This window comes from Lepus europaeus, chromosome 19 (assembly GCF_033115175.1).
Source record: "Lepus europaeus isolate LE1 chromosome 19, mLepTim1.pri, whole genome shotgun sequence".
NCBI classification, from domain to species: domain Eukaryota; kingdom Metazoa; phylum Chordata; class Mammalia; order Lagomorpha; family Leporidae; genus Lepus; species Lepus europaeus.
In genome coordinates, this window is record NC_084845.1 from 68,649,404 (window position 1) to 68,672,668 (window position 23,265).

Sequence of the window (23,265 nt, forward strand, 5' to 3'; positions counted from 1 at the left end):
TAGGGTCTGCAGGTGCTGGGCTCTGTCACTGATGGAAAACAAAGCAGCGGACCAGAGGGAGAGGCAGGGGAGCAGAGATCCCGCAGCGGTCCTGGGCTGCAGGGACACTGGGCCAGCAGGAACCGGCAGAATCCGTCAGTGAAGCCCTCCCTCCTTACCGCGCTACCACGGCCTAGGTTCCTGTGCCGTCTGCCTCCCTCATCAGAGTGTGCAGCAGTGTGAGGAGCAGGTCCACGTCATAGCAGGGCTCTTCAGAAAGGTCTCCGAAAGAGCACATCACGGGAAAGTCATGCATGGATTCCAAAAACTTTTTGTACCAAAATTTATTTTTTAATTCCATTTTTTAGAAGTACCTTTCTACCAGGCGGTTATGAAACATTCCGATGAGAGAATGAGTGAGTGAATGAATGCGGGCCAACCAAGGAGGGACGGGCTGCGCTTCCCCAAAACCTCCTCCCGCGGGTCGCAGGCGGCGACGGTTGCGGAGTCCCCTGGCACCGAGAATCACGGCGACTCCCCGGGGCCGTGCCTGGGACTCCGGCGCTCCGAGGCCGGAGGCGCGCGTGCGGTCGGGGAGGAGGACAGGGACTGGGAAGGTGACTTTCGATGGCCAGGTGTCTGGTCAGGAGGCCAAGGCGGCCAAGGGGCGGCAACCAGGCGTCCCGGAAGCCACCACGAGCAGCCGGGACCTTTGGCTGCACTTGGCCTCCCGCCGCGCGCCGGCGCCGCCCCGCCCCGCCCCCGCCGCACCGCGCTCCGATTGGCCGGCGCCACGCCCTTCACCGGCCTCGGCCAATGGTGCCGGCGCGCGCCGGAAGCCGGAAGCGCGGCGGTGCTGGCGGCGGCGCTGGCGGCTTATCCCCTCGGCAGCTGTCGCCCGTCACCATGCGAGGCCTCGGGCCAGGCCTGACGGCCCGGCGTCTCCTCCCGCTGCGGCTACCCCAGCGGCCGCACGGAGCCCGGCTGTCCGGCGGGCGGGCGGCGGCCGGCGCCCTGGAGCGGGCCATGGACGAGCTGCTGCGCCGCGCCGTGCCGCCCATGCCGGCCTACGAGCTGCGCGAGAAGACGCCGGCGCCGGCCGAGGGCCAGTGCGCGGACTTCGTGAGCTTCTACGGCGGCCTGGCCGAGGCGGCGCAGCGGGCCGAGCTGCTGGGCCGCCTGGCGCAGGGCTTCGGCGTGGACCACGGCCAGGTGGCCGAGCAGAGCGCCGGCGTGCTCCAGCTGCGCCAGCAGCCGCGCGAGGCGGCCGTGCTGCTGCAGGCCGAGGACCGGCTGCGCTACGCGCTCGTGCCGCGCTACCGCGGCCTCTTCCAGCACATCGGCAAGCTGGACGGCGGCGTGCGCTTCCTGGTGCGGCTGCGCGCCGACCTGCTGGAGGCGCAGGCGCTCAAGCTGCTGGAGGGGCCGCACGTCCGGGTAAGGCCCCGCTCGGGCCGGCCCTGTCCCCCGGGCTCCGGTTGGCCCTGCCGCGTGCCCGCGCGAGCCCCGAGCAGGGTGCCGAGCACGCGCCGGGTGCTCGTCTGGCTGTGAGGGGCTGCTGGGCGCGCTCCGTGCAGCCTCGTGTGTGCATGTTTACCGGGCCTCAGACAACCCCTGAACACCTGGCCCAGTCCCGGGGAGTGCACGCACAGGGTGGCGCCCAAGGTCGCAGGGGAGCGGCCGACTGCTGGCCTCCGCGCCGCGGGACTTGGCTCAGGGCCCAGAACTCCCAGCGCTTCAATGAGTTGCCCGCAGAGGGCCTCGGGCGCGCAGCGCAGTGCGGGCACGTTCACGCAGGCACAAGCTTGCAGACTTAAGTCAGCACGAGGGAGGCTGCTAACCTGCCCTTCCGCTGTGGGGGAGGTGCTGGGACTGTCCCAGGAAGAGCAGCGCGGGCTACCCTGAGTGCCTGCCTCACCCTGGCATGACAGTTTCCCCTTTCTCAGTCCTAGATGGGTGATGGATGTACCCCCCCCCTTTGTTATTATTAAAGTTTTATTTATTTATTTGAAAGGCAGAGGGAGAGGCAGAGAGAGAAGTCTTCCATCCTCTGGTTCACTCCCCAAATGGCTGCCACAGCCAAGGCTGGAGCTTCCGGGTCTCCCACGTGGGTGCAGGGCCCAAGGACCTGGGCATCTCCCACTGCTTTCCCAGGACACAGCAGAGAGCTGGATGGGAAGTGGAGCAGCCAGGACTTGAACCAGCGCCCATATGGATGCCAGCACTGCAGGCAGTGCCTTACCCGCTATGCCACAGCGCCGGCCCCTGTATCACCGACAGCGGAGGAGGGGGACCCAGGTGGTGTGGCTGGGTGGGTCTGGGCCCCCGCCCAAGCCCCGGGTTCTGTGCACTACAGCTCATGTCACTTTCATGCTGTGAGTTCACGGTGTCTGTCAGAAAGCCTCACCTTGGCCTTAGATGCCTGCAGATTGAGTGTAGCTACAGAAGGGATCAAGCTGACGGGTAACCATGGCAACAGCGGGCTGCCTGCCAGCTTACTTGTTGATGACACTGTGTTACCTAGGACCACATCCCTTTTTCCCTGAAATTTCCAGACTGAGAACCCCCTATTGCTGCCTGCACAGCACACGGTCAGGCACGGTTCTTGGCGCTGAGCTGACCGCGTCTGCTCTGAGCGGCTGAGCTGCCTGTGAGGACCAGCTCCTTGAAACCCTTCCCGGGAGTGATGCAGGGGTCACCGACACAGGGTCGTGGGTGCCCCTGCCATGAGACCAGCTCCACACTCGTCATTCATTTCCACTTGCCTGGAGGTCTGGGCCTGGCAGGAATCAGGGGGGCCATCCTGTCACCGTTCCCTGAGATGATCCCATATACCCCTTGCCCTTCCCTCGTGAAGAGATTCACGGTAGCTGCCTCTCTGGGGAGGAGCAAGGAGCAGAACCATCCCAATGCCAGCGACTCAGACGTTCACAGATTCCCTTGTCTTTTGACCAACGTTGTGCACATGTGTAAGAGAATCATCACACACTGTGGGGCCTGACGCCCCGCAGGGCAGAGACAGCCGAGCAGGCCTGACGCCAGCCTGACCTTGGCCGCACACAGGGCTTGGACAGGGAGGCTGCGGTTTGCTAGTTGGCTCTGCAGCGCCTCCCCCGGGTCTCCAGGGACATCCTGGCCTTCTCGCCAGAGCGTGCAGCTGTAACAGCACATCTCTTCATTCCTTTCTCCTTTGCTGCACACGGGTACGTGACAAATGTGTAAACCCCGGTCATTTAAGTTTCCCGAGAGCGATTCTCTCTCCATGGGAATTGATACCTGGGGTCTGTTGTAACCTATCACCAAATTGCTTAGTGCGAACAGTCCGTTTTCTTAAAGAGTTTATTTTTTAGAGCCGTTTCAGGTTCGCAGCAAAATGGGGCAGAGTACAGATGAACCTAACCCCCTGCCCTCAGGACACACGTGCCGCTTCCCCCCCAGTAGCCTGGGGGGTGCATTTGTCAGAACGGGGGAAGCTGCCCCGGCTCGTGGCCGCCGCCCGGAGTGCAGTCCACGCTGGTGCTGGACCTGCGTGGGTTTGGTGCACAGCTCTTTCTCACTCTGTCTTCCACTTCTCAGGATTCTGCACCCATATGAAAGAGGCAGCTTGGCCAGAGCTTGGCGCTTTAGGAAGTCTGTTAGAAACCACCGGAGGTTTAGCACACGTAGCTTTAGATTGGGATTCCCAGACCCCCGAGGGCTGACTCGGGTGCCGGGTGCCATCAGGGAACAGGGCCCTGACACCCTGCTTGCCCCGGGCCTCAGCACTGTGGCTGTGGGCACTGCCTGCCTGGCCCTGCTGACCTTGGGGCTGGCTGGGTGGCGTGGACGTGCACTGACAAGAGAGCTGCTGAGGGCTTGGCCCCGAGCCTGGCCAGGGAGTGGATTCAGCCCCCGCGTGGCTCGTCTGGCTCCTTCCTTTATGGGATTTTGTACTGTTCAGAGGCACTTTTAGAATAAATGGCAAACGAAAGGTCACAAAGACAGCTGACCCCGTGTGTGTGCCGGGACAGCGGGTGGAGGGGCGTGAGCAGGGAGAGGAGCCGCTGTTCGGTCCCATCCTTCTTTGGGCTGGGGGTGGGATTCTGACAGAGGCACTCATCTCCCTGGGCAGGTGCTCTCTGTTGGGCAAGGGGTTCCACTGATGGGCAGCGAGCTCACGGTGGCCTGCTTGTACAGGGTACACCCCCAGGGCTATATCAGAACCTTGCTAAACAGATGAGGGCGCCATTTGCCGAGACCTTGGTCTGTGCCCAAGGGATGTGATGATTGGAGATGAAGGAGTCTGGGAGACTGGCATTTCCTCTGGAGTGTAGACCAGCTGAGGCCCAAGGCAAATGGCTGGGCCGGGCTTTGTGTGCCCTTGGGCGTTTTACATCAGAGAAGCGTTCTTTGTTCTCCCTTGGGAGTAAGTTTAGAGTCCACATCAGCTGCCCTTGCTTGGAAGATAAGATGTGAGGGCCAAATATCTGCGTGTCTTTCTGATGTGAGGTCAGGCTTCTGTCTTCCTTGGGTCTCCACTCCCTGTACACTCATCTGTTGGAGATTTCCGACCTCCTTGGGTTACACACATGAACTGATCTTTATTCCAGGAAAGGCATGTTAGCCTCAATGGCTAAGGACGCGGCAGACAGGTGTTTGTCAGTATCCATGTCCTCTGTGACCCAGAACCTTCCATATTAACCTGTAAAAAGAGGACGGTAAATGAGTTATTCAGCATGCAAAGTGATGAAAATCCCTACAGCTTACTCGCACCAGGAAGACGGGTGTGCTTCTGGTTGTACGATAACAAGCGTTCTTTTTTATATAAAGGTGCTTTTTTCTTTTAGTTTGGAAGCTCTGCTGTGCTCAGATTGGGCCCTTTTGGTGGGAGTCAGTCTGGTTTGCGTGTTCCTGCGTGGAGGGCATGCAGCGGGCTCAGAGGCACCTGTCGGTTGCCCTTGGCACTCTTGCCTTCAGTTTCCGCAGAGGTGCCCAGAGAGGACTGTGCCCCGCAGCCGGAGTGAGCCCTGCTGGGAGGCCTGCCTCAGAGCTCTGGGCGGAGCAGGTGCAGCCGAGTGTTGGCCCTGGAGGCGAGCGGGCCTGTGCCCCGAGGGGTTCCGTCATGGCCGTGAAATGAGAGGTGTGCTGGCCTCTGCGGCAGCACAGGGCCTGGAGGAGGGGGACGCTCAGACCAAGCCGCGCGAGACGCTGGAGTGCAGCCCCTTCGAGGGCTTCTGTGCTTAGATAGGAGAGTGCCCGGTATGTGCCAGTGCCCAGCGAGTGGCAGCTTGGGAGAGCTCGGCCCCTGGTGCCCTCCCCTCTGTGTGTTACCCTCACCCCTGGCGTTCAGCCCCGGGCTTCTGAGCAGGGGAGAGTAACCTTTGTGCACACCCCGAAAGCAGGCAGTGGTGACGCCCACCTGCTCCTGAAGAGAGGGCCCCAGACAAGTTTTGTGTCTGCTACAGTGAAAGGTTTGGGGGTCTTCTAACCGGTGTCATCCGAGACAGCTGGAATCGGCCATTTGAGTGAACGAGAGCCGGCGCAGGCCCTGGCACCCCCGGCACATCCCCACAGGCGCGCCGTTCAGTCTGGTGCTGGTGGGCCGTGCTGAGGCCATGAGCGTGAAGTGGATTTCTCTCCTGGTCGGCGCTCGGTAACCTTGCCGCACCCGGTGCTCCCTCCCTGGCCGGCGCTCGGTAACCTTGCCGCACCCGGTGCTCCCCCCCTGGCCAGCGCTCGGTAACCTTGCCGCACCCGGTGCTCCCTCCCTGGCCAGCGCTCGGTAACCTTGCCGCACCCGGTGCTCCCTCCCTGGCCAGTGCTCAGTAACCTTGCCGCACCCGGTGCTCCCTCCCTGGCCGGCGCTCGGTAACTAACCTTGCCGCACCCGGTGCTCCCTTCCAGCCCCAGCAGCTGTCATCAGAGTTAGAACTCAGCCAGAGAGACTTCTAACCTTTACCCCAGATTCCCAGGTCTCCGCACCGGCATCACATTCTTTGGCTGTCAGTAGCCCGGAATAGAACAGAGACCGTTAGAGGGGAAACTGATTAGCCAAACCATCCGTTCGTAATGAGTGCTGACTTCATGCCGCAGCTAGGCATTGCCAGCTTCTTCCTGAGCCCAGAGCTCAGCCTCGCGTCACCGTCTGAGTGCGCCTCAGAGGGTCTGTGAGCCCAGGAGGCTGTAAGCAACGTCTTGTTGATGGGTTTGAACTTCCCAGGGAGAAGGTCTGGTGGCAGAGTGCAGTGAGCGCAGGCAGGCCAGCAGGCGCTGCCAGGGCAGAGGCCGCGCTTTGGGAGGAGCCGTTCTCTGTGCCTGGCAAACGAGACCTCGCACTGTGCGTTCCCGCTGCTCCTCATCACCGGCGTCGCCGTGTTCGCCTCTTCCATCTGCTGTCTCTGACCGTGAGCGCCTGGTCTGCCCTTGCAGAGTGTGTGGCCAAGTAAAGAGGCCTGGACGGCAGGTCCAGAGCTTAAAGGGACCGCATGACCACGAGCAGTCACCTCGCCAGAACGCGCGTGTTCAGAGCCGCCCCTGGCTGTGGCCCCGGTGCTCGGTCACTTCCGGTGGCGGGAGTCTGCGTGTCCCAGGGTGCCGTCTGTGGACTCGGTCCAGCCGTCCCTGATTCGCGCCAGATGGCCCCAGAGCAGCGGCCCCGTATGTGCCCCTGCTGGAGTGTGTGGGGGCAGACCTCAGTGCCCTGAACACCTGTCTGAGCCACAGCCTGGCCCCGGGGAGCAGCTCTGAGTCCTTTACGTCCCACCAGGAGTGAAAGTGGGCAATGGCCCTGTGCAGTCCCCACAGCTGTGCTGGCCCTGGTCCCTGTAGGACTTCAGTCCTGGGATCCCCACAGCTGTGCTGGCCCTGGTCCCCGTAGGACTTCAGTCCTGGGATCCCCACAGCTGTGCTGACCCTGATCCCTGTAGGAGTTCAGTCCTGGGATCCCCACAGCTGTGCTGACCCTGGTCCCCGCAGCTGTGCTGACCCTGGTCCCCGCAGGAGTTCAGTCCTGGGATCCCCACAGCTGTGCTGACCCTGGTCCCCGCAGGACTTCAGTCCTGGGATCCCCACAGCTGTGCTGGCCCTGGTCCCCGCAGCTGTGCTGACCCTGGTCCCCGCAGGAGTTCAGTCCTGGGATCCCCACAGCTGTGCTGACCCTGGTCCCCGCAGGAGTTCAGTCCTGGGATCCCCACAGCTGTGCTGACCCTGGTCCCCGTAGGACTTCAGTCCTGGGATCCCCACAGCTGTGCTGACCCTGGTCCCCGCAGGACTTCAGTCCTGGGATCCCCACAGCTGTGCTGGCCCTGGTCCCCGCAGGAGTTCAGTCCTGGGATCCCCACAGCTGTGCTGGCCCTGTTCCCCGCAGGAGTTCAGTCCTGGGATCCCCAAAGCTGTGCTGACCCTGGTCCCCGTAGGAGTTCAGTCCTGGGATCCCCACAGCTGTGCTGACCCTTGTCCCTGTAGGAGTTCAGTCCTGGGATCCCCACAGCTGTGCTGACCCTGGTCCCCGCAGCTGTGCTGACCCTGGTCCCCGCAGGAGTTCAGTCCTGGGATCCCCACAGCTGTGCTGACCCTGGTCCCCGCAGGAGTTCAGTCCTGGGATCCCCACAGCTGTGCTGACCCTGGTCCCCGTAGGACTTCAGTCCTGGGATCCCCGCAGCTGTGCTGACCCTGGTCCCCGCAGGAGTTCAGTCCTGGGATCCCCACAGCTGTGCTGGCCCTGGTCCCCGTAGGAGTTCAGTCCTGGGATCCCCACAGCTGTGCTGGCCCTGTTCCCCGCAGGAGTTCAGTCCTGGGATCCCCAAAGCTGTGCTGACCCTGGTCCCCGTAGGAGTTCAGTCCTGGGATCCCCACAGCTGTGCTGACCCTTGTCCCTGTAGGAGTTCAGTCCTGGGATCCCCACAGCTGTGCTGACCCTGGTCCCCGTAGGACTTAAGTCCTGGGATCCCCACAGTTGTGCTGACCCTGGTCCCCGCAGCTGTGCTGACCCTGGTCCCCACAGGACTTCAGTCCTGGGATCCCCACAGCTGTGCTGACCCTGGTCCCCACAGGACTTCAGTCCAGGGATCCCCACAGCTGTGCTGGCCCTGGTCCCCGTAGGAGTTCAGTCCTGGGATCCCCGCAGCTGTGCTGGCCCTGTTCCCCGTAGGAGTTCAGTCCTGGGATCCCCACAGCTGTGCTGGCCCTGGTCCCCGTAGGAGTTCAGTCCTGGGATCCCCACAGCTGTGCTGACCCTGGTCCCCGTAGGAGTTCAGTCCTGGGATCCCCACAGCTGTGCTGACCCTGGTCCCCGTAGGACTTCAGTCCTGGGATCCCCGCAGCTGTGCTGACCCTGGTCCCCGTAGGAGTTCAGTCCTGGGATCCCCACAGCTGTGCTGACCCTGGTCCCCGTAGGAGTTCAGTCCTGGGATCCCCGCAGCTGTGCTGACCCTGGTCCCCGCAGGACTTCAGTCCTGGGATCCCCACAGCTGTGGTGACCCTGGTCCCCGTAGGAGTTCAGTCCTGGGATCCCCACAGCTGTACTGACCCTGGTCCCCGTAGGACTTCAGTCCTGGGATCCCCACAGCTGTGCTGGCCCTGGTCCCCGTAGGAGTTCAGTCCTGGGATCCCCACAGCTGTGGTGACCCTGGTCCCCGTAGGAGTTCAGTCCTGGGATCCCCACAGCTGTGCTGACCCTGGTCCCCGCAGGAGTTCAGTCCTGGGATCCCCACAGCTGTGCTGACCCTGGTCCCCGTAGGAGTTCAGTCCTGGGATCCCCACAGCTGTGCTGACCCTGGTCCCCGTAGGAGTTCAGTCCTGGGATCCCCGCAGCTGTGCTGACCCTGGTCCCCACAGGACTTCAGTCCTGGGATCCCCACAGCTGTGCTGACCCTGGTCCCCGCAGGAGTTCAGTCCTGGGATCCCCGCAGCTGTGCTGACCCTGGTCCCCGCAGGACTTCAGTCCCGGGATCCCCACAGCTGTGCTGACCCTGGTCCCCGTAGGAGTTCAGTCCCGGGATCCCCACAGCTGTGCTGACCCTGGTCCCCGTAGGACTTCAGTCCAGGGATCCCCACAGCTGTGCTGACCCTGGTCCCCGTAGGAGTTCAGTCCTGGGATCCCCACAGCTGTGCTGGCCCTGGTCCCCGTAGGAGTTCAGTCCTGGGATCCCCACAGCTGTGCTGACCCTGGTCCCCGCAGAAGTTCAGTCCTGGGATCCCCACAGCTGTGCTGGCCCTGGTCCCCGTAGGAGTTCAGTCCTGGGATCCCCACAGCTGTGCTGACCCTGGTCCCCGTAGGAGTTCAGTCCTGGGATCCCCACAGCTGTGCTGACCCTGGTCCCCGCAGCTGTGCTGACCCTGGTCCCCGCAGGAGTTCAGTCCTGGGATCCCCACAGCTGTGCTGACCCTGGTCCCCGTAGGAGTTCAGTCCTGGGATCCCCACAGCTGTGCTGACCCTGGTCCCCGCAGCTGTGCTGACCCTGGTCCCCGCAGGAGTTCAGTCCTGGGATCCCCACAGCTGTGCTGGCCCTGGTCCCCGTAGGAGTTCAGTCCTGGGATCCCCACAGCTGTGCTGACCCTGGTCCCCGTAGGAGTTCAGTCCTGGGATCCCCACAGCTGTGCTGACCCTGGTCCCCGCAGCTGTGCTGACCCTGGTCCCCGCAGCTGTGCTGGCCCTGGTCTCCGCAGGAGTTCATTTGTGATGTCTGTGATTCTTCGGCAAAGTCAGTTCTGTGCAGTCGCTGAGAGACGCTGTTCCGCGTGTCTGTGAGTGTGTGCTTGTCTGTGGGTGGGAGACCCAGATCATGGAGGTGTGAGCCCTGGGGATGTGTGGCTCTCATGTCAGAGTCTGGGCACGCTGTGCTCTGGGGTCCTCTCGGCAAGGGTTTCAGACTGAACAACCTTCGTCTCCAGCATCACCTCATGGCCCCGTTGGCTGCTCTGACACTGCCATCACATCGCCTTGCATCCTGCGGGGCAAAGGGCATGCCCCCGCCATCTTCTGAGGTTCCCGGGAATGCCATGGGAGACCTGTGCTTATACCTCATTGGCCAGCTGTCGGTCACATGACTGCCCCCAGCCACAGTGCAGCCTCGATTCCGGGCATGGATGGCCCCACTTGAGAAATGAGTTTTCTGCTAATTTGGAAGGAAAGAGCCGTGTCTGCCACCTGGGCAAACTCTGCCGGGCCGTGGCAGTGCTGCCGGCCGCTCGTTCTGTGCCTTCCCGAGGGCTTTCCCGGCAAATGCGTATTTGATGGTCAAATCAGCTCAGCTTGCACTTGGAGGCGGATAAGAGAAGCAAGCGAAGCCAAACTAATGCAGTTCTAGCAGATCTGAAATGTTCGGATTGCCAGAGACGCTGGTATTTGTGTCCCACGGGCAGATACAGACACTGCCTGCTGAGCTGACTCCCACGTTTGAGATGCGTCTCGGTGCGGAGCGGAGCGCTGGGCCAGCACTTGTTCTCCCCGGGGAACAGAGGGCTGACGGTTTGGCTCCAGGAGCCCGAGTGCCGTGTTGTCTGCTCGGGCTTCTCTGTGGCGTCTTGGACAGGCGCGTGGATTCTGCGTGTTTAGTTACGTTCCCCAGGCTGAGCGAATGGAACTCACTTGATTGGGCCACCCAGTTCACATGGAATAGCCCTGTTCCGGTATCTGATAGACCGAGTTTGAGCCCAAATAAACAGTGGAGTGGAAGCCTGACTTGCTTTGAGCTCAGGTCCAGGAGAGGTGTCTGAGAGGGAGCTGTTCCGACAAACCCCTCGCGCCGGCTCTGACCCCCGGAGGCCGTGACCCTGCGCCTTGGAGGCCCTCACTCTGTCTCCTCCCCCACAGGAAATGAACGGAGTGCTCAAAGGCATGCTCTCGGAGTGGTTCTCGTCAGGGTTCCTGAGCCTGGAACGGGTCACCTGGCACTCGTCGTGCGAGGTGCTGCAGAGGATCAGCGAGTAAGTACTCAGCCCGAGTCGGTACTCAGCCCCGAGTCGGTACTCAGCCCGAGTCGGTATCAGCCCCGAGTCGGTACTCAGCCCGAGTCGGTACTCAGCCCCGAGTCGGTATCAGCCCCGAGTCGGTACTCAGCCCGAGTCGGTACTCAGCCCCGAGTCGGTACTCAGCCCGAGTCGGTATCAGCCCCGAGTCGGTACTCAGCCCGAGTCGGTACTCAGCCCCGCGTCGGTACTCAGCCCGAGTCGGTACTCAGCCCGAGTCGGTATCAGCCCCGCGTCGGTACTCAGCCCCGAGTCGGTACTCAGCCCGAGTCGGTACTCAGCCCGAGTCGGTACTCAGCCCGAGTCGGTATCAGCCCCGAGTCGGTACTCAGCCCGAGTCGGTACTCAGCCCGAGTCGGTACTCAGCCCGAGTCGGTATCAGCCCCGAGTCGGTACTCAGCCCGAGTCGGTACTCAGCCCGAGTCGGTATCAGCCCCGAGTCGGTACTCAGCCCCGAGTCGGTACTCAGCCCGAGTCGGTACTCAGCCCGAGTCGGGCGCCCTTGCCCTGGGAGACGCCGTCTCCTGTCTGATGAAGCACACAGCATCCTGCAGTGCAGCTGTCCCCGCGTGTGGCAGCCAGGTCATGAGGAGAGCACGGGCAGAAAGAGACGGCTCTGCACCAGCGGGCTCTTCCCTGGGTCCCAGTGTGGAAAGCAGAGCCGCCTGTGCCCACCGAGACCCTCTGTAAGCCTGGTACTCACAGGGAGCACACTCCTAGTCAGTTCCTCCTCCAGCTGTGCAAATGTCTCCCTTGGCTGAAGTGTCTCCGTGAGCGGTAGTGTGCATGCTCACAGCCTGTGCTGGACCTGCGTGTCCTGTCGTGCCGTGCGCCTTCCCCGAGCTCCTGTTCCGTGGGGTCTGCAGCCTGTTGCTGTCCCACCAGCTGCGGGGTACAGATTCCGGGGCTGAGACCAGGGGTGGTTGGGTGTGAGCAGGCACCGCGAGCCGAGTGTGTGTGGCCCTGTAGACACGGGTGCTCCCCACCAAGGCGTGCCGCGGGTCTCGCGTGAGTCTGCCGGGTCAGCGGTGCGAGAGCCACGCCGACTCCGTACAGTGGCACTGGGAGTGGAGCACGGTCGTGTGTGTGACCGGCCCGTTCAGCGCAGCTGCTCCGAGAGGACGGGGCTGTCTCTGGGTCTTCCAGACGAGCTCGCTGGAGCCGTCCCAAGGATTTAACTGGCCTGAGTGAAAGGTGGGTAGGGCTCAGGTCAGCACCGTGTTACCTCTGCGATTTTCCCGTCAGATCCGAGGCTGTCCACCCTGTTAAGAGCTGGATGGACATGAAGCGCCGTGTCGGGCCCTACCGGAGGTGCTACTTCTTCTCTCACTGCTCGACCCCGGGGGAGCCCCTGGTCGTCCTGCACGTGGCGCTGACCAGTGATATCCCCAGCAACATCCAGGTACCGCGACCGGTCGGTTCGGGACAAGAGGGCATCCCGCAGAGCCCCTTCCATTTTTCTCGTGTATTGGGTTTTATCCTTTAAAAAGGAAAAATGCGTAGCTCTGGATTTGGGCGGGCGTTTTCGCCTGTGGGGCAGAGTCTGCCGATCTGCAGTTCAGTGTGGGCAGCTAGGGAAGCAGGACAGCGTGGGTGACGGAGCTGAGACGCAGGCCAGGTCCATCGCGGAGCGGTGGTGAGGCCGAAGCCAGCGGTCCAGGAGAGAGCCGGGAGGATGCATGGCTCGGTGCTTCAGTGTTTGTGAAAGGCCTGCAGGGAGGGTGAGCGAACAGGGGAGAGATGTGCACCTGCCCTGAGCCCAGCTGTCCACCGAGGGGCCACGTGGGCCCGGGGTGAGGGCCCCCCACGCGGCAAGCTCCTCTCCTGCAGGGGCTGGCGTGAATTTCTGAGCCCCTCAGGCCGGCGCGCTGGGGCAGTGCAGGGACCGCGAGGGAGCAGGAGAGGAGGCCGGTGAGGGCGTGTGCACCGCTGTGCTCAGCCCTGAGGTTGGGGGCGGGGACTTCGAGTTGCCCCAGCCCGGGAGGAAGCTGAGCTGATGAGCGCACATGCGAGACGGGCTCTGGGGCAGCACAGGCTCGGGTGGCACACCAGGGAAGTTAAGTCGGCTGGCAGGCAGCTGTTGGGTCGCTGGGGAGAAACCTCCTCCCAGTATGTGCAGTCAGGAGCCTCACAGCGGGGCTCTCCCACGCTGCCGCTGGCACTGGAAGTCATGAGGGCAGCTTGGCGGTGTGTGTAAGGTACAAGATATAAATGCGTGTACCTCTGACCTAGACGTTCCACTCTCGGGTGACTATCCTAGTACAGGCGGTGGCTCCTGTAACCTGGTTGGCGGTTTAGAGACTGCCGACCGTAGCCCGCCTGTCCATCGGGGGTTGATGGTGTCAACACAGGTGTCCCCTCTCGGGCACCGGTTCCTGTGTGTGCAATTAGACAGGGATGTCACCTGTTTCTCACAGGCCGGCCGACCCTGACTCACTGCCGAGGGCTGGAGGGCGGCGAGCCGGCTCTTACCTCCGCCGTTGTTTGCCAGGCCATAGTGAAGGAGCAGCCCCCGTCGGAGACCGAGGAGAAGAGCAGAATCGCCGCTGCCATCTTCTACTCCATCAGCCTGACACAGCCGGGGCTGCAGGGCGTGGAGCTGGGAACCTTCCTCGTAAAGCGGGTGGTCAAGGAGCTGCAGGTGAGCGCACAGCCCCCGCGGCCTCCCCTGCAGGTCAGGGGTCCCAGGGACGGATGAAGACAGGGGCCACCAGCGGGGAGGGGGTCGCAGCCAGCGGCCCCTCAGCCAGTCCTCAGAGCCCTGAGGCTGCTGCAGAGTTGGGCATGGTGTTGACAAAAGGCGTGCAGACTCTCCTGGGCTGGCTGCAAGATGCAGCTGTGTGTGGACATCAGCCCGGGTGACCGGCCTGTGCGCAGGGAGGGCCTGGGAGAGCCCGCTCGGCCCCCAGTGCTCATCAGGACTTGCAGAGCAAACAACTGGTGAGCCACCTGGAACGCCCAGTGACGGAGCACGCTGGGGACGCCATGATCAGTCGTCTTGGAATACGAGGGTGCTTCAGGAGTTTATGGAAAATGAAGATATTTGGTGCAAAAAAATTTTTAATCCATGTGTACAAGGGGTCTTCCAAATATTTAGAGAAAATATATATGAAAAACCTGTACATGGATTTCAAAAATTTTTGCACCAAAATAAAGATATCCTTTTTAAAAAAAAGATTTATTTTTTTATTTGAAAAAGTTACAGGGAGAGAGAAGAAGAAATAGAGAGACCTTCCATCCAGTTGTCCACTCCCCAAATGGCCACAAGAGCTGGGGCTGGGCCAGGCCTGGCCAGGAGCTTCCTCAGGGTCTCCCGCATAGGTGCAGGGGCCCAGCACCTGGCCATCCTCCGCTGCTTCCTACGCACTCGCAGGGAGCTGGATCGGAATCAGCCAGAACTGGAACCAGCGCCCACATGGGAGGCTGGCATTGCAGGCGGTGACGTCACCCGCCACGCCACAGCGCTGGTCCCAGAGTCAGCCTTGAATCCATTTCCCGTGACCTTTGTGGAGTGCCCCGCTACCCTGTCGTGGGTGTTCTGGTTTTAATTTTAAGTGGGGTGGGAATGCTCGTGCTGCAGACCCGCAGTGGAGAGGTGAGGGGGGGGTCGCAGAAGGGCCTAAGGAGCTGTCCTTCCTCAGGCTCTGGCCAGGCCGCTCCTCCAGTGGAGTGCGTCTGACAGGCTCCGAGCCTGCGCCTCGCCTGGTCACTCAGCCGTGTCTCCCCATGCAGAGCCATCTCCCCCTCTGCACGCCGTCCCTCCCCGCCCTGTCCCCCGCAAGGCACAGGCCGGGAGGCGGCTCTCCACTCGCCTGGCATTGGCAGTTACGTGCCAAGCAGCAGAACTGGCCCTGGGGCCGGGGGGCATCCGTGGGCAGGGCGTGCCGTGGTGTGGGTGTGGGGCTGGGGTCGGACCCTGTGGACCACGCTCCACTGCACCCTGGCCAGCTGCAATTCCGGGCAAGTGCCCAGCTCCCTGGCCACTGTCTGTCCACACTGACAGCGGCAGAGATGAGGCACCGTCCTGCAGGCCTCCAGCACACGTCACACGTCACACGTCACTGCCCACAACGTGGCACCCAGCGGCTGCTGGGACTCAGGCCGTGCATAGAGCGGTGCGTCCGTGTCGGGGCCGCACCTGCTGAATCCGTGTTCTCCACCCACCCGTCCCCCTCCACCCGCTTTCCAGAAGGAGTTTCCGCACCTGGCGGTGTTCTCCAGCCTGTCGCCCATCCCTGGATTCACCAAGTGGCTTCTGGGGCTTCTGAGCTCACAGGCCAAGGAGCGGGGGAGGAATGAGCTGCTCACGGACTCCGAGTGCAGAGAGATCTCCGAGGTCACCGGGGGCCCCGCCCACGAGACCCTCAAGGCCCTCCTGGGCAGCAGCGAGTGGGCCGAGTCAGAGAAGCTGGTCCGGGCGCTGCAGGCACCCCTGCTGAGGCTCTGTGCCTGGTACCTGTACGGGGAGAAGCACCGTGGCTACGCCCTCAACCCCGTGGCCAACTTCCACCTGCAGAACGGGGCCGTGCTGTGGCGCATCAACTGGATGGGCGACAGCAGCCTCCGGGGCCTCACGGGCTCGTGCGGCCTCATGGTCAACTACCGCTACTTCCTGGAGGAGACCAGCACCAACAGCACCGCCTACCTCGGCTCCAAGCACATCAAGGCCTCCGAGCAGGTCCTCAACCTGGTGGCCCAGTTTCAGAAGAACAGCAAGCTCTGAGCTGGTCTCCCGACAGCCCCAGCCTGGCGTGGGAGGATCCTGGGCACAGTGGCGCTTCGGAAGGAAAGCCGGGGCGGAGCCGGGCCGCTGTGGAGGCCGAGCCTGGCTGCCTGAGCCGAGACGGAGGCCGTGGACGTGGCCCAGGCCTTGTGCTGCCCCCGTGGCCTGGTGCCCTCCCTCCTCAGCAAGCTCTGTGGCTTCAGCCATCATCATCCCCGGGCGGCTCACGTGGCCCACAGCGACCAGGGCAGGGGGCCTGACGGAGCAGATTTCCTGAGCGCTGTGGGACGTCCCTTGGTGCTGGCTGCGTTGGCCGTTTTTCCCCAGGCCACGTGCGGGGACACGAGGCCGTGCTGCGTTTCACCAGCTGGATCCTGACGCTTGGCCCAGAGTAGAGTGAGTGAAGTCACCGATTGCACAGATGTTGCCGTCCGAGGCCTACGTGAGCTACAGGCTTCAAAATGGTAATTGTGCGGGTTCATAGTGAACGAAATGGTCAGGAACAGGTTTGTTCTGTAGCATTAAACACGTGGTTATGTAATAGTGCCTGGCGGTTGTCTTTAGGATTAGAGTCCTCGTAAGGCTGGCGTCCACTCTGAAACGTTAGCTGTGCCAGTGGTCCCCAGCCAGCCCCCTGGTGGGGGGCCGGGAGTGTGGGGTGAGAACAGGACAGAGCGAGCACTGTGATGGGGGGCGTGTCTGCGGGCGCAGCTCTGTGTGTGAACGCATCTCCGTCCGTCCACCACGTTGCGCCCTTGGCGGTGGGCAGACCTCACGCCTGCCCTGCTCCATCTTCCAGACTGCCCAGTCCCGTGGTCACATGCCGTCTGCACTTGTTGGCTGCTAACAGTGGGACGGTGGTCCGTAGCACTGGAGCTTCTGACCCTTGGGGGAAGCAGCCCACTGCCCCCACGTTGCCGGGCCTGATTCCAGGAGCCCAGAGCTCCAACGTGTCTTGCAGGCCGACCGTCCCAGCCCCTGTAAGGGCAGAATTCCACGTGGCCGATGTCCCAGACCCTCACTCACCCCTACGCCTTCCTCCACTACTTCCTCCTTAGCTCTCGGCCTGGGTCGCCAGGGCACCTCGGGCTCCTGTGTGGCGTCCTCAGCCTCCAGAATCGCTCGGGCCGGGGTCTGCAGCCCTGCAGCCCACCCTGGCAGAGTTGCTTCACTGTTCTGTCCCCATGGGAGGGGTCGTGACTTGTGCGGTGCTGGGAGACTGGACGAGGCCACAGTGGCCGAGGAGGCCCGTGGCGCACCAGGCCCTTTGTGGGAGTCAGCAGCGGGCACGTCGCGGCGGCCGGCGCTCCCCGGCAGGTCTTAGGACGGCTTCGTGACTGCCCAGCAGATCTCACTGCTCCCTGCTTGCCGTTCAGCGCGGAGGCAGTGCCCTCACCTGAGTGAGCTCTAGGCTGCTTAGCTTCCGTGGGAGCAGCGGGCCCTGCCTCCCGGGCCGCCACCAACACGCACAGGCCCCATTCTGTTTGGGGTGGAAAGGGAGCCCACGTGGCGTGAGGTGCACAGCACACAGGCGAGGTGGCGGGGAGCGGCTCCTCGGGAGCCCTGGGGGCTGTCTCACTGCCCACTGCAGGGAAGTGTGAGCGGACATTGGCGGGCAGAACGGGACAGTGAGCCCGGCTCCTGGCTCCCACAGTCCTCTGTGCCCCCTTATCGTCAGACCTCATCCCACCCTTCCCGTGCCTTCGTGTGGCAGGTTCTCAGCGAGCACTGGATGGCAGGTGGATGGGTAGATGGACAGACGGACACGGGTGCTGAGGGACGGGGCTGTGTGGACCTGCTTCCTCGCTCCGTGCCTCAGTCCGCGTCCCTGAAGGAGGAGGAGCCTGAAGTGCTTGTTAGGCCACGCGAGCCACGATCGAGCCTCAGTCACGCTTGTCCCAGGAACCCCGGCCCCCATCTGTGGTTGCCTCTCACGCCTGCCCTTGAGCCCCCAGAAGCACACGGGTGGCCGCTGGCCCCCCTCCCCCTGGGGGCGGTCTGGCTCCCGCGTTCGCCCACAGCCTCCTGCACTGGTGACCACAGCCGGGCAGGGACGGGAAGCAGGCAGCCGCCCGGCTCGGAGGCCACAGAGGCTGCAGGCTGAGCCCCGGCGCTGTGTGTCTGCCTCTCCCAGGGGCTCGCTCCCTGATGCCCAGGGCTGGGTCTCTCCAAGCACACTGTGGAGGACGTGAGTGGCCGGGCAGTTCCTAGAAGGGGGGAGGGGCCGTGCCCTCCCTCCCCCAGAAGGGGGCTGTGAGTCGCTTGCTGTCAATCTTTGCTCAGTGCCTGGTGCGTAGGGGGGGCCCTGACCGCGTGCACCTTCCACTTCCTCCCCTCCCACCGCCGCCCCCACCCAGCCCTGCGGCCTCTGCAGGGGGTCGATGCAGCCTGGTGCTCCTGGGCAGCGGCTGGGACCACGCCCAGTCCCCATGTCAGCCTCACCCCATCCCTGTCCTGACCACTGCCCCTGGTGCCCGGGACAGCCCCTGTCTGAGGGGCGGTGCTCTGGGGGTGATGGTTAACAGCTGCCCCCCCCACAGGCCGTTGCTGCACAGCCCAGCAGCAGGCCAGGCCCCGAGCATCCCTACCCAGGGCCAGCTCCAGCCCACTGCCCTGTCAGCCTACTGCTGATCCCCCTTGTTGAAAGACCCCTGCACTGGGCCCCACCCCACGTTCTTCCGCACAGCGTGTGGTCATTTGCATTCCAAATCAGGCTCCCCCCCCATCTCTGGCTCACACCCCCTCCCAGCCAGCCAGGCTCGCCTCCTTCCCAGGTAAGTCTAGGAGCTCACACCCCCCACCCTGCCCAGTCCTGCTGTGGGCAGGCCACGCCCACTCGCCGCCCAACTGAGATCCTCTCCCTGCCTGCCTGACCCCCAGACCCCCACTCCCTGTGTCTTCCGCACCGGGCGTCCCTGATGAGAAGCGGCCTGCGGGCAGGGTCCCTGCTGGGTTCCTCCCAGCGTGGCTGGCTCCTGGCCCGGGCACTTGGGTCACCCACGTGCCCCAAGCCCAGGGCTTCGCCCCTAAGGACAGAGTCTTCCTGGCTCCTGGCCCTGTCCCCTGGAACCGCCCCCAAGACCCACAGGACCCTGCCCCCTCCACATCCGGTCCCGCCCAGGGCTCAACCCCGGGTGCGGTTCCTACCGGACAGGGAGCTCAGGGTCGCCTCGGCCCGGCACCGACGGCCCGAGGGGGAGTTGGCGTCCGCCCCTCCCAGCAGCGCTGGGCACCTGGCTCGGGCTGCGCGGCCCTGGACGACCTCCCTCCCGGCCGGTTCCCGTGAGCGCGGGTGGGAGTGGGTCTGGGAGCTCCGGGATCAGAGTCCAGGGCCGCCGTCCTCGCGGCTGTGTCCGCCCAGGGCCACCAGATGGCGCTGCGGCGGCGCCCGGCCTCTGCCCGGCGTGGGGGCCGAACGCCGGTCTCCGGGGGCCGGGGGCGGATGCGGGGCCGAGCGGGGGTCCCCGCCAGCGTCCCGAGGCCCGCCCCGCGCCCAGGCCGACTGAGGAGGGGCTGCTGGTTCCCAGACGGCAGCCCCGGGCCGAGCGACCCCCGCCGCGGTTTCCCCGGCAGAAGCCGGCGTAGACGTTACAGCGGGAAGCCCGTACCCTAAAACCAAGCCGTCGGTCTTCCTCTCCCTCAAAAACAAGGGGGGCGGGTACTGGTAGGGAGCACTAAAGCCGCAGGAGCCTCGGTGGGGAGAGGGCGGCGGCCCCGTGCGCCTCGGGCTTCCCTCGGGGCTTCCCGGTTCGCGTTCTCCGGAGCCCGGCGTCCCGCGGGGGGCACCAGACCCGCCCGGGGTGGGGGGCAGAGAGGAGCCCGCAGTGCCACCGCGCGCCCGGCCCGCCAAGACGCAGGGACGGCCCGGCTCCTGGCCGTGCCTGTGAGTCTGGGGGCTCTGGAGAACAGCCGGTGCGCGCGTGGGAGCCGGGGCGCACGGTCATCTCGCCCCACACCCCTGCAGACCCCAAAACTGCGCCGCTGCTGCTGGTGGGGACGCCCCCCCAGGGCGAGGGGCCGGCCAGTTGAGGGCCTCGCGCCAGAGCCGCGCACCGACAGGCTCCTGCGACCGTGGCCCCCGGCCGGCTGACCACACTTAACACCGGGTGCCCCTATGACGGCAGCCAAGCCCCTGAGAAACCCTGCCGGCCACTGCCTTCCGGGCCTGTGCATACAGCCTGTGGGCTGGATGGCACCCACGGAGGAAGACCGTGTTGCCGTGACCCCTGCTGCCCTGCTGTCTGGGGAGGGATCCAGGACCCCCGCCCCGTGAGGAGCTCAGCTTGCCGCGGGCCACCAGCCTTGTGTGCGTGCCCGGGGCGCCTGGCCCGCGGGGGACGTGTCAGAGCCACACCTCCCCAACTCTACCAGCCTGGGCATTGCCAAGGAGGGGAGAGGCCAGAGCCCTCCAAATGCTTGTGAAACAAACTGAGACCTGTGGGTTTTGGTCCTTTATTTTTTTTTTTAATTTAAAACTTTCATATTTGCATTCCAAGTGAGGTGTTTGTTTATTAAAAGCCTTGGAGGCACCGTGGCTCAATAGGCTAATCCTCTGCCTTGCGGCGCCGGCACACCGGGTTCTAGTCCCGGTCGGGGCACCGATCCTGTCCCGGTTGCCCCTCTTCCAGGCCAGCTCTCTGCTGTGGCCAGGGAGTGCAGTGGAGGATGACCCAAGTGCTTGGGCCCTGCACCCCATGGGAGACCAGGAGAAGCACCTGGCTCCTGGCTTCAGATCAGCGCAGTGTGCCGGCCACAGCACACCGGCTGCAGCGGCCATTGGAGGGTGAACCAACAGCAAAAAGGAAGACCTTTCTCTCTGTCTCTCTCTCTCTCACTGTCCACTCTGCCTGTCAAAAAGAAAAAAAAAAAAAGCCTCTGGGTTCGAGTCGAGTCGTGAGAGGCCCTGGGGGTCGTTCCTGCTGCACCCAGAGTGCAGGCAGCGCCCCCCCCCCCCACGCGCCTCGCGCCTCCCCAGGCTGCTCCCCCGGCTGCTCCAGGCCTGCCACCTCCCAGCGCCTCTCCCTGCACTGAGCTGGGATTCCACTGCCCCTTGTGCAGCTCCGCCCAGAAGGTCCGAGTCCTCCCATCCCGGGCTGAAGAGGACCAGCTCTCGTCGCCTGTCCTGGATACTTCCAGGGGTGGCAGGTGTCGGGGAAGGGTCGCTGGAGGTCACAGGTGCAGGACAGGAGGTGGGGCACTGGCTCCCAGTCTCACCTGCACGGAACCCCATGGACACAGAACAGAGCTCTCCCAGAGCCTGGCTCGGGGCGGGTGGGTGGGCCCCACCCCCACCCTCTGACTGTCTCCTTAGGCTCTGGGGGCTGAGGTGGCAGCAGTGGGTTGGCGGGAGCCATGTGGCGCAGGCCTGGCTGCTGAGGGGCAGGGGCAGCCGGGGCCTCCCAGCGGCTCTCAGAAGAACTATGACCACCGGGAGGTGAGTCCCCCGATGTGGGTCCCGCCCAGAGCTGCCCACAGGACGCCGCTCCTGGCCCCCTGCTGTCAGAGGAAGGTTCTGTGTAGCTGAGAGAGGAGTGTGGGTCCAACACGGGGGTCCTTAAGGAGGAGACTGCCCTCCCGCGGGATGGCGTGGGGAGCAGGTGACCTGATGGGTATAGAGGAAGCATCGCTGGCGGCCAGGGGAGCAGTGAGGCGGGGGACGGGAACTGAGCCCCAGCCTCACTTGCACAAAACCCCCTGGACGTGGAACACACTGGCCGTGCCTCGGTTTCCCCGGCAGTTCCCTGGAGGGCAGCCGCGAGATGACCTCTCAGGCAGGACCTCTCCCGAATGCCACCGCAGCGGCAGGCACTGTCTCGCCCAGCGGTGAGCTCACAGAGCCCAGGGTCAGTCCAGTCCAGCTCCGGCTCGAACTTTCCCGTGACCCTGGCTGCACGAATTCCGGGGAGGGGGCTGGGCAGAGCAGCTCTGCCCAAGTTAATCTCAGCCCAGGACCCAGTGTGTGAGCGAGAGACGGGCTGTGCCGGGGCGGGGCGCTCATGCCTCCGCCCAGCTCTTCCTGGGGCCGCTGGCCTCACTCTGCCTCCAACAGGGAAGTTCTCACGGAAGGCGCCCCCCCCCCCAAGCTGGGCTGCTCCCAGCAGGCTCTGCGTTGAGCCCTGCCCACCCCCACCCCCAGTGTCAAACCCGGTGGGCAAAGCCTCCTGCTGTGTGCAGGGCCCGGCGCACACCTGCCGCTTTCCCTTCCTGGGCTCACGGGCCCTGGGCAAGGGCAGGGGAGCAGCTGAACTCACAGAGCCAGGGCCTCCAGCCCCACGGGCACCTGGGGTTTAGGGAGCAAACGCCCCACCCTCCCGAAGAACCTATGCCCCTCCCACCCTGAGCCCCAGCGTCACGAAGGGGGCAGCTTTAGCCCAGGGCCTCTGTTAGCCTAAGAGGGCAAGCAGCCTCCCAGGGGCTACACAGCCAGAGGCAGGGGCTGCCCCAAACTCCTCTGCGTGCCTTTAGTATCAGCACCTGTGGTTCCGCAGCCCGCCTCCTCCCAACCCCTCTCCCCGCCCCCAGGAGGTGCACAGGTGAGGCCGGTGGCTGCAAACAGGAGCCAGCAGGTGGTGGTGCTGGGCGGAGGGTGGGGCTGCAGCTGCCCACGTGGACGCAGTAGTTAAGCGGCCAACGCTCTGGCCTGAGGCCCACGCCAGCTCCCCTGGGCAGTAGGGCCCCTCTCCCGTTTTCTGGGTGCTGCCGCTGTGCTGTCTGCCCGAGCCCAGCGGAGAAGGGGGCAGCCTGGACTTGTGCCCGGTGACCAGCGCCCAGCCACCCCAAGGCAGGACTTTATGATGTGACAAACAGGCCGGCCCGGGCTCCTGCCCCCTGGCCTCCCTGCTGCCACGTCCTGGGGGGTGTCCCCCGGGGGAGGGCCAGCGCCACTGTGCCTGTTCCTCCTCCTGGGCCGCCTGGCCCCTCTGTCACCTCCACACCCAGCCTGCTCATCGTCTGGTAAGGAGGGCCCCCAGCAGGCGGGCAGGGACTCGCTGCAGAGGCCTGGGGTGGGGGCGGGGGGGGGGGCTGAGACTTAGAGGTAGTGGCCAGGCCTCCTGGCCCCAGAGCAAGGAGGGTGAGCTACGAGTGTGGGGATCCTAATGGGAACCTCGCAGCAACCTTAGGAAAGTGCGGTGGCCCTGAGCCTCAGTCTCCCTGGCAGGAAAATGGGCTCAGTGCCCCCCCCACTCAGAGGTGCTGGGAGGGAGAAGTGGGTGCCTCCATGGGTGTCCCCCAATGTGTACACAGAAGCCATTGTCATCTGCCGCTCATGCCACCAGCCCAGGCCCCTTGGAACTGGTAGGCAGGGCGGGGGTGGCCAAGCCATGCTGTGTCCACCTTCGAGACCTGTGTTCGCACCTGCTCAGTGTCAGGCTCCCCTGGACAGTTCGGGCCCAGCCTGAGGCTTTTCTCCAATTCCTGAACTCGGCTCAGGAGTGGGCTCCTCAGGAGACCTTGGTGTGGCTTGCCGGCCTTCTCACCTGCCCAGCAGTCCCCGGGCCCTCACTGGGCCTCTCCCCGTGCTCGGGTGGGGATGGCCATGCCTCGTCTGTCCAGTTCCCCCGTCCAGGCTCTCACGGGCATTGCTGCCCGGCCCCTATGACAGACCCATCTCCCTG

The 23,265-nt window shown here is 64.2% G+C and overlaps 1 protein-coding gene across 1 annotated transcript; it reads left to right on the top strand.

Moving 5' to 3' along the window:
• Positions 1-848: 848 nt before the first annotated feature.
• MLYCD (malonyl-CoA decarboxylase) lies at positions 849-16,208 on the top strand. The gene is made up of 5 exons (XM_062176932.1): positions 849-1,416; positions 10,772-10,884; positions 12,172-12,328; positions 13,418-13,567; positions 15,116-16,208. Exons 1-5 carry the CDS (start codon positions 886-888, stop codon positions 15,647-15,649), a joined length of 1,485 nt encoding a protein of 494 aa, XP_062032916.1. The 5' UTR covers positions 849-885; the 3' UTR covers positions 15,650-16,208.
• Positions 16,209-23,265: the final 7,057 nt, after the last annotated feature.

What these genes read in the sequence shown, in the direction of transcription:
- MLYCD (XM_062176932.1), top strand. Translation starts at nt 886, where the DNA reads ATGCGAGGCCTCGGGCCAGGCCTGACGGCCCGGCGTCTCCTCCCGCTG. An exon ending in TGGAGGGGCCGCACGTCCGG is followed by an intron (nt 1,417 to 10,771) that starts GTAAGGCCCCGC and finishes CCTCCCCCACAG; the next exon opens with GAAATGAACGGAGTGCTCAA. An exon ending in GGGTGGTCAAGGAGCTGCAG is followed by an intron (nt 13,568 to 15,115) that starts GTGAGCGCACAG and finishes CCCGCTTTCCAG; the next exon opens with AAGGAGTTTCCGCACCTGGC.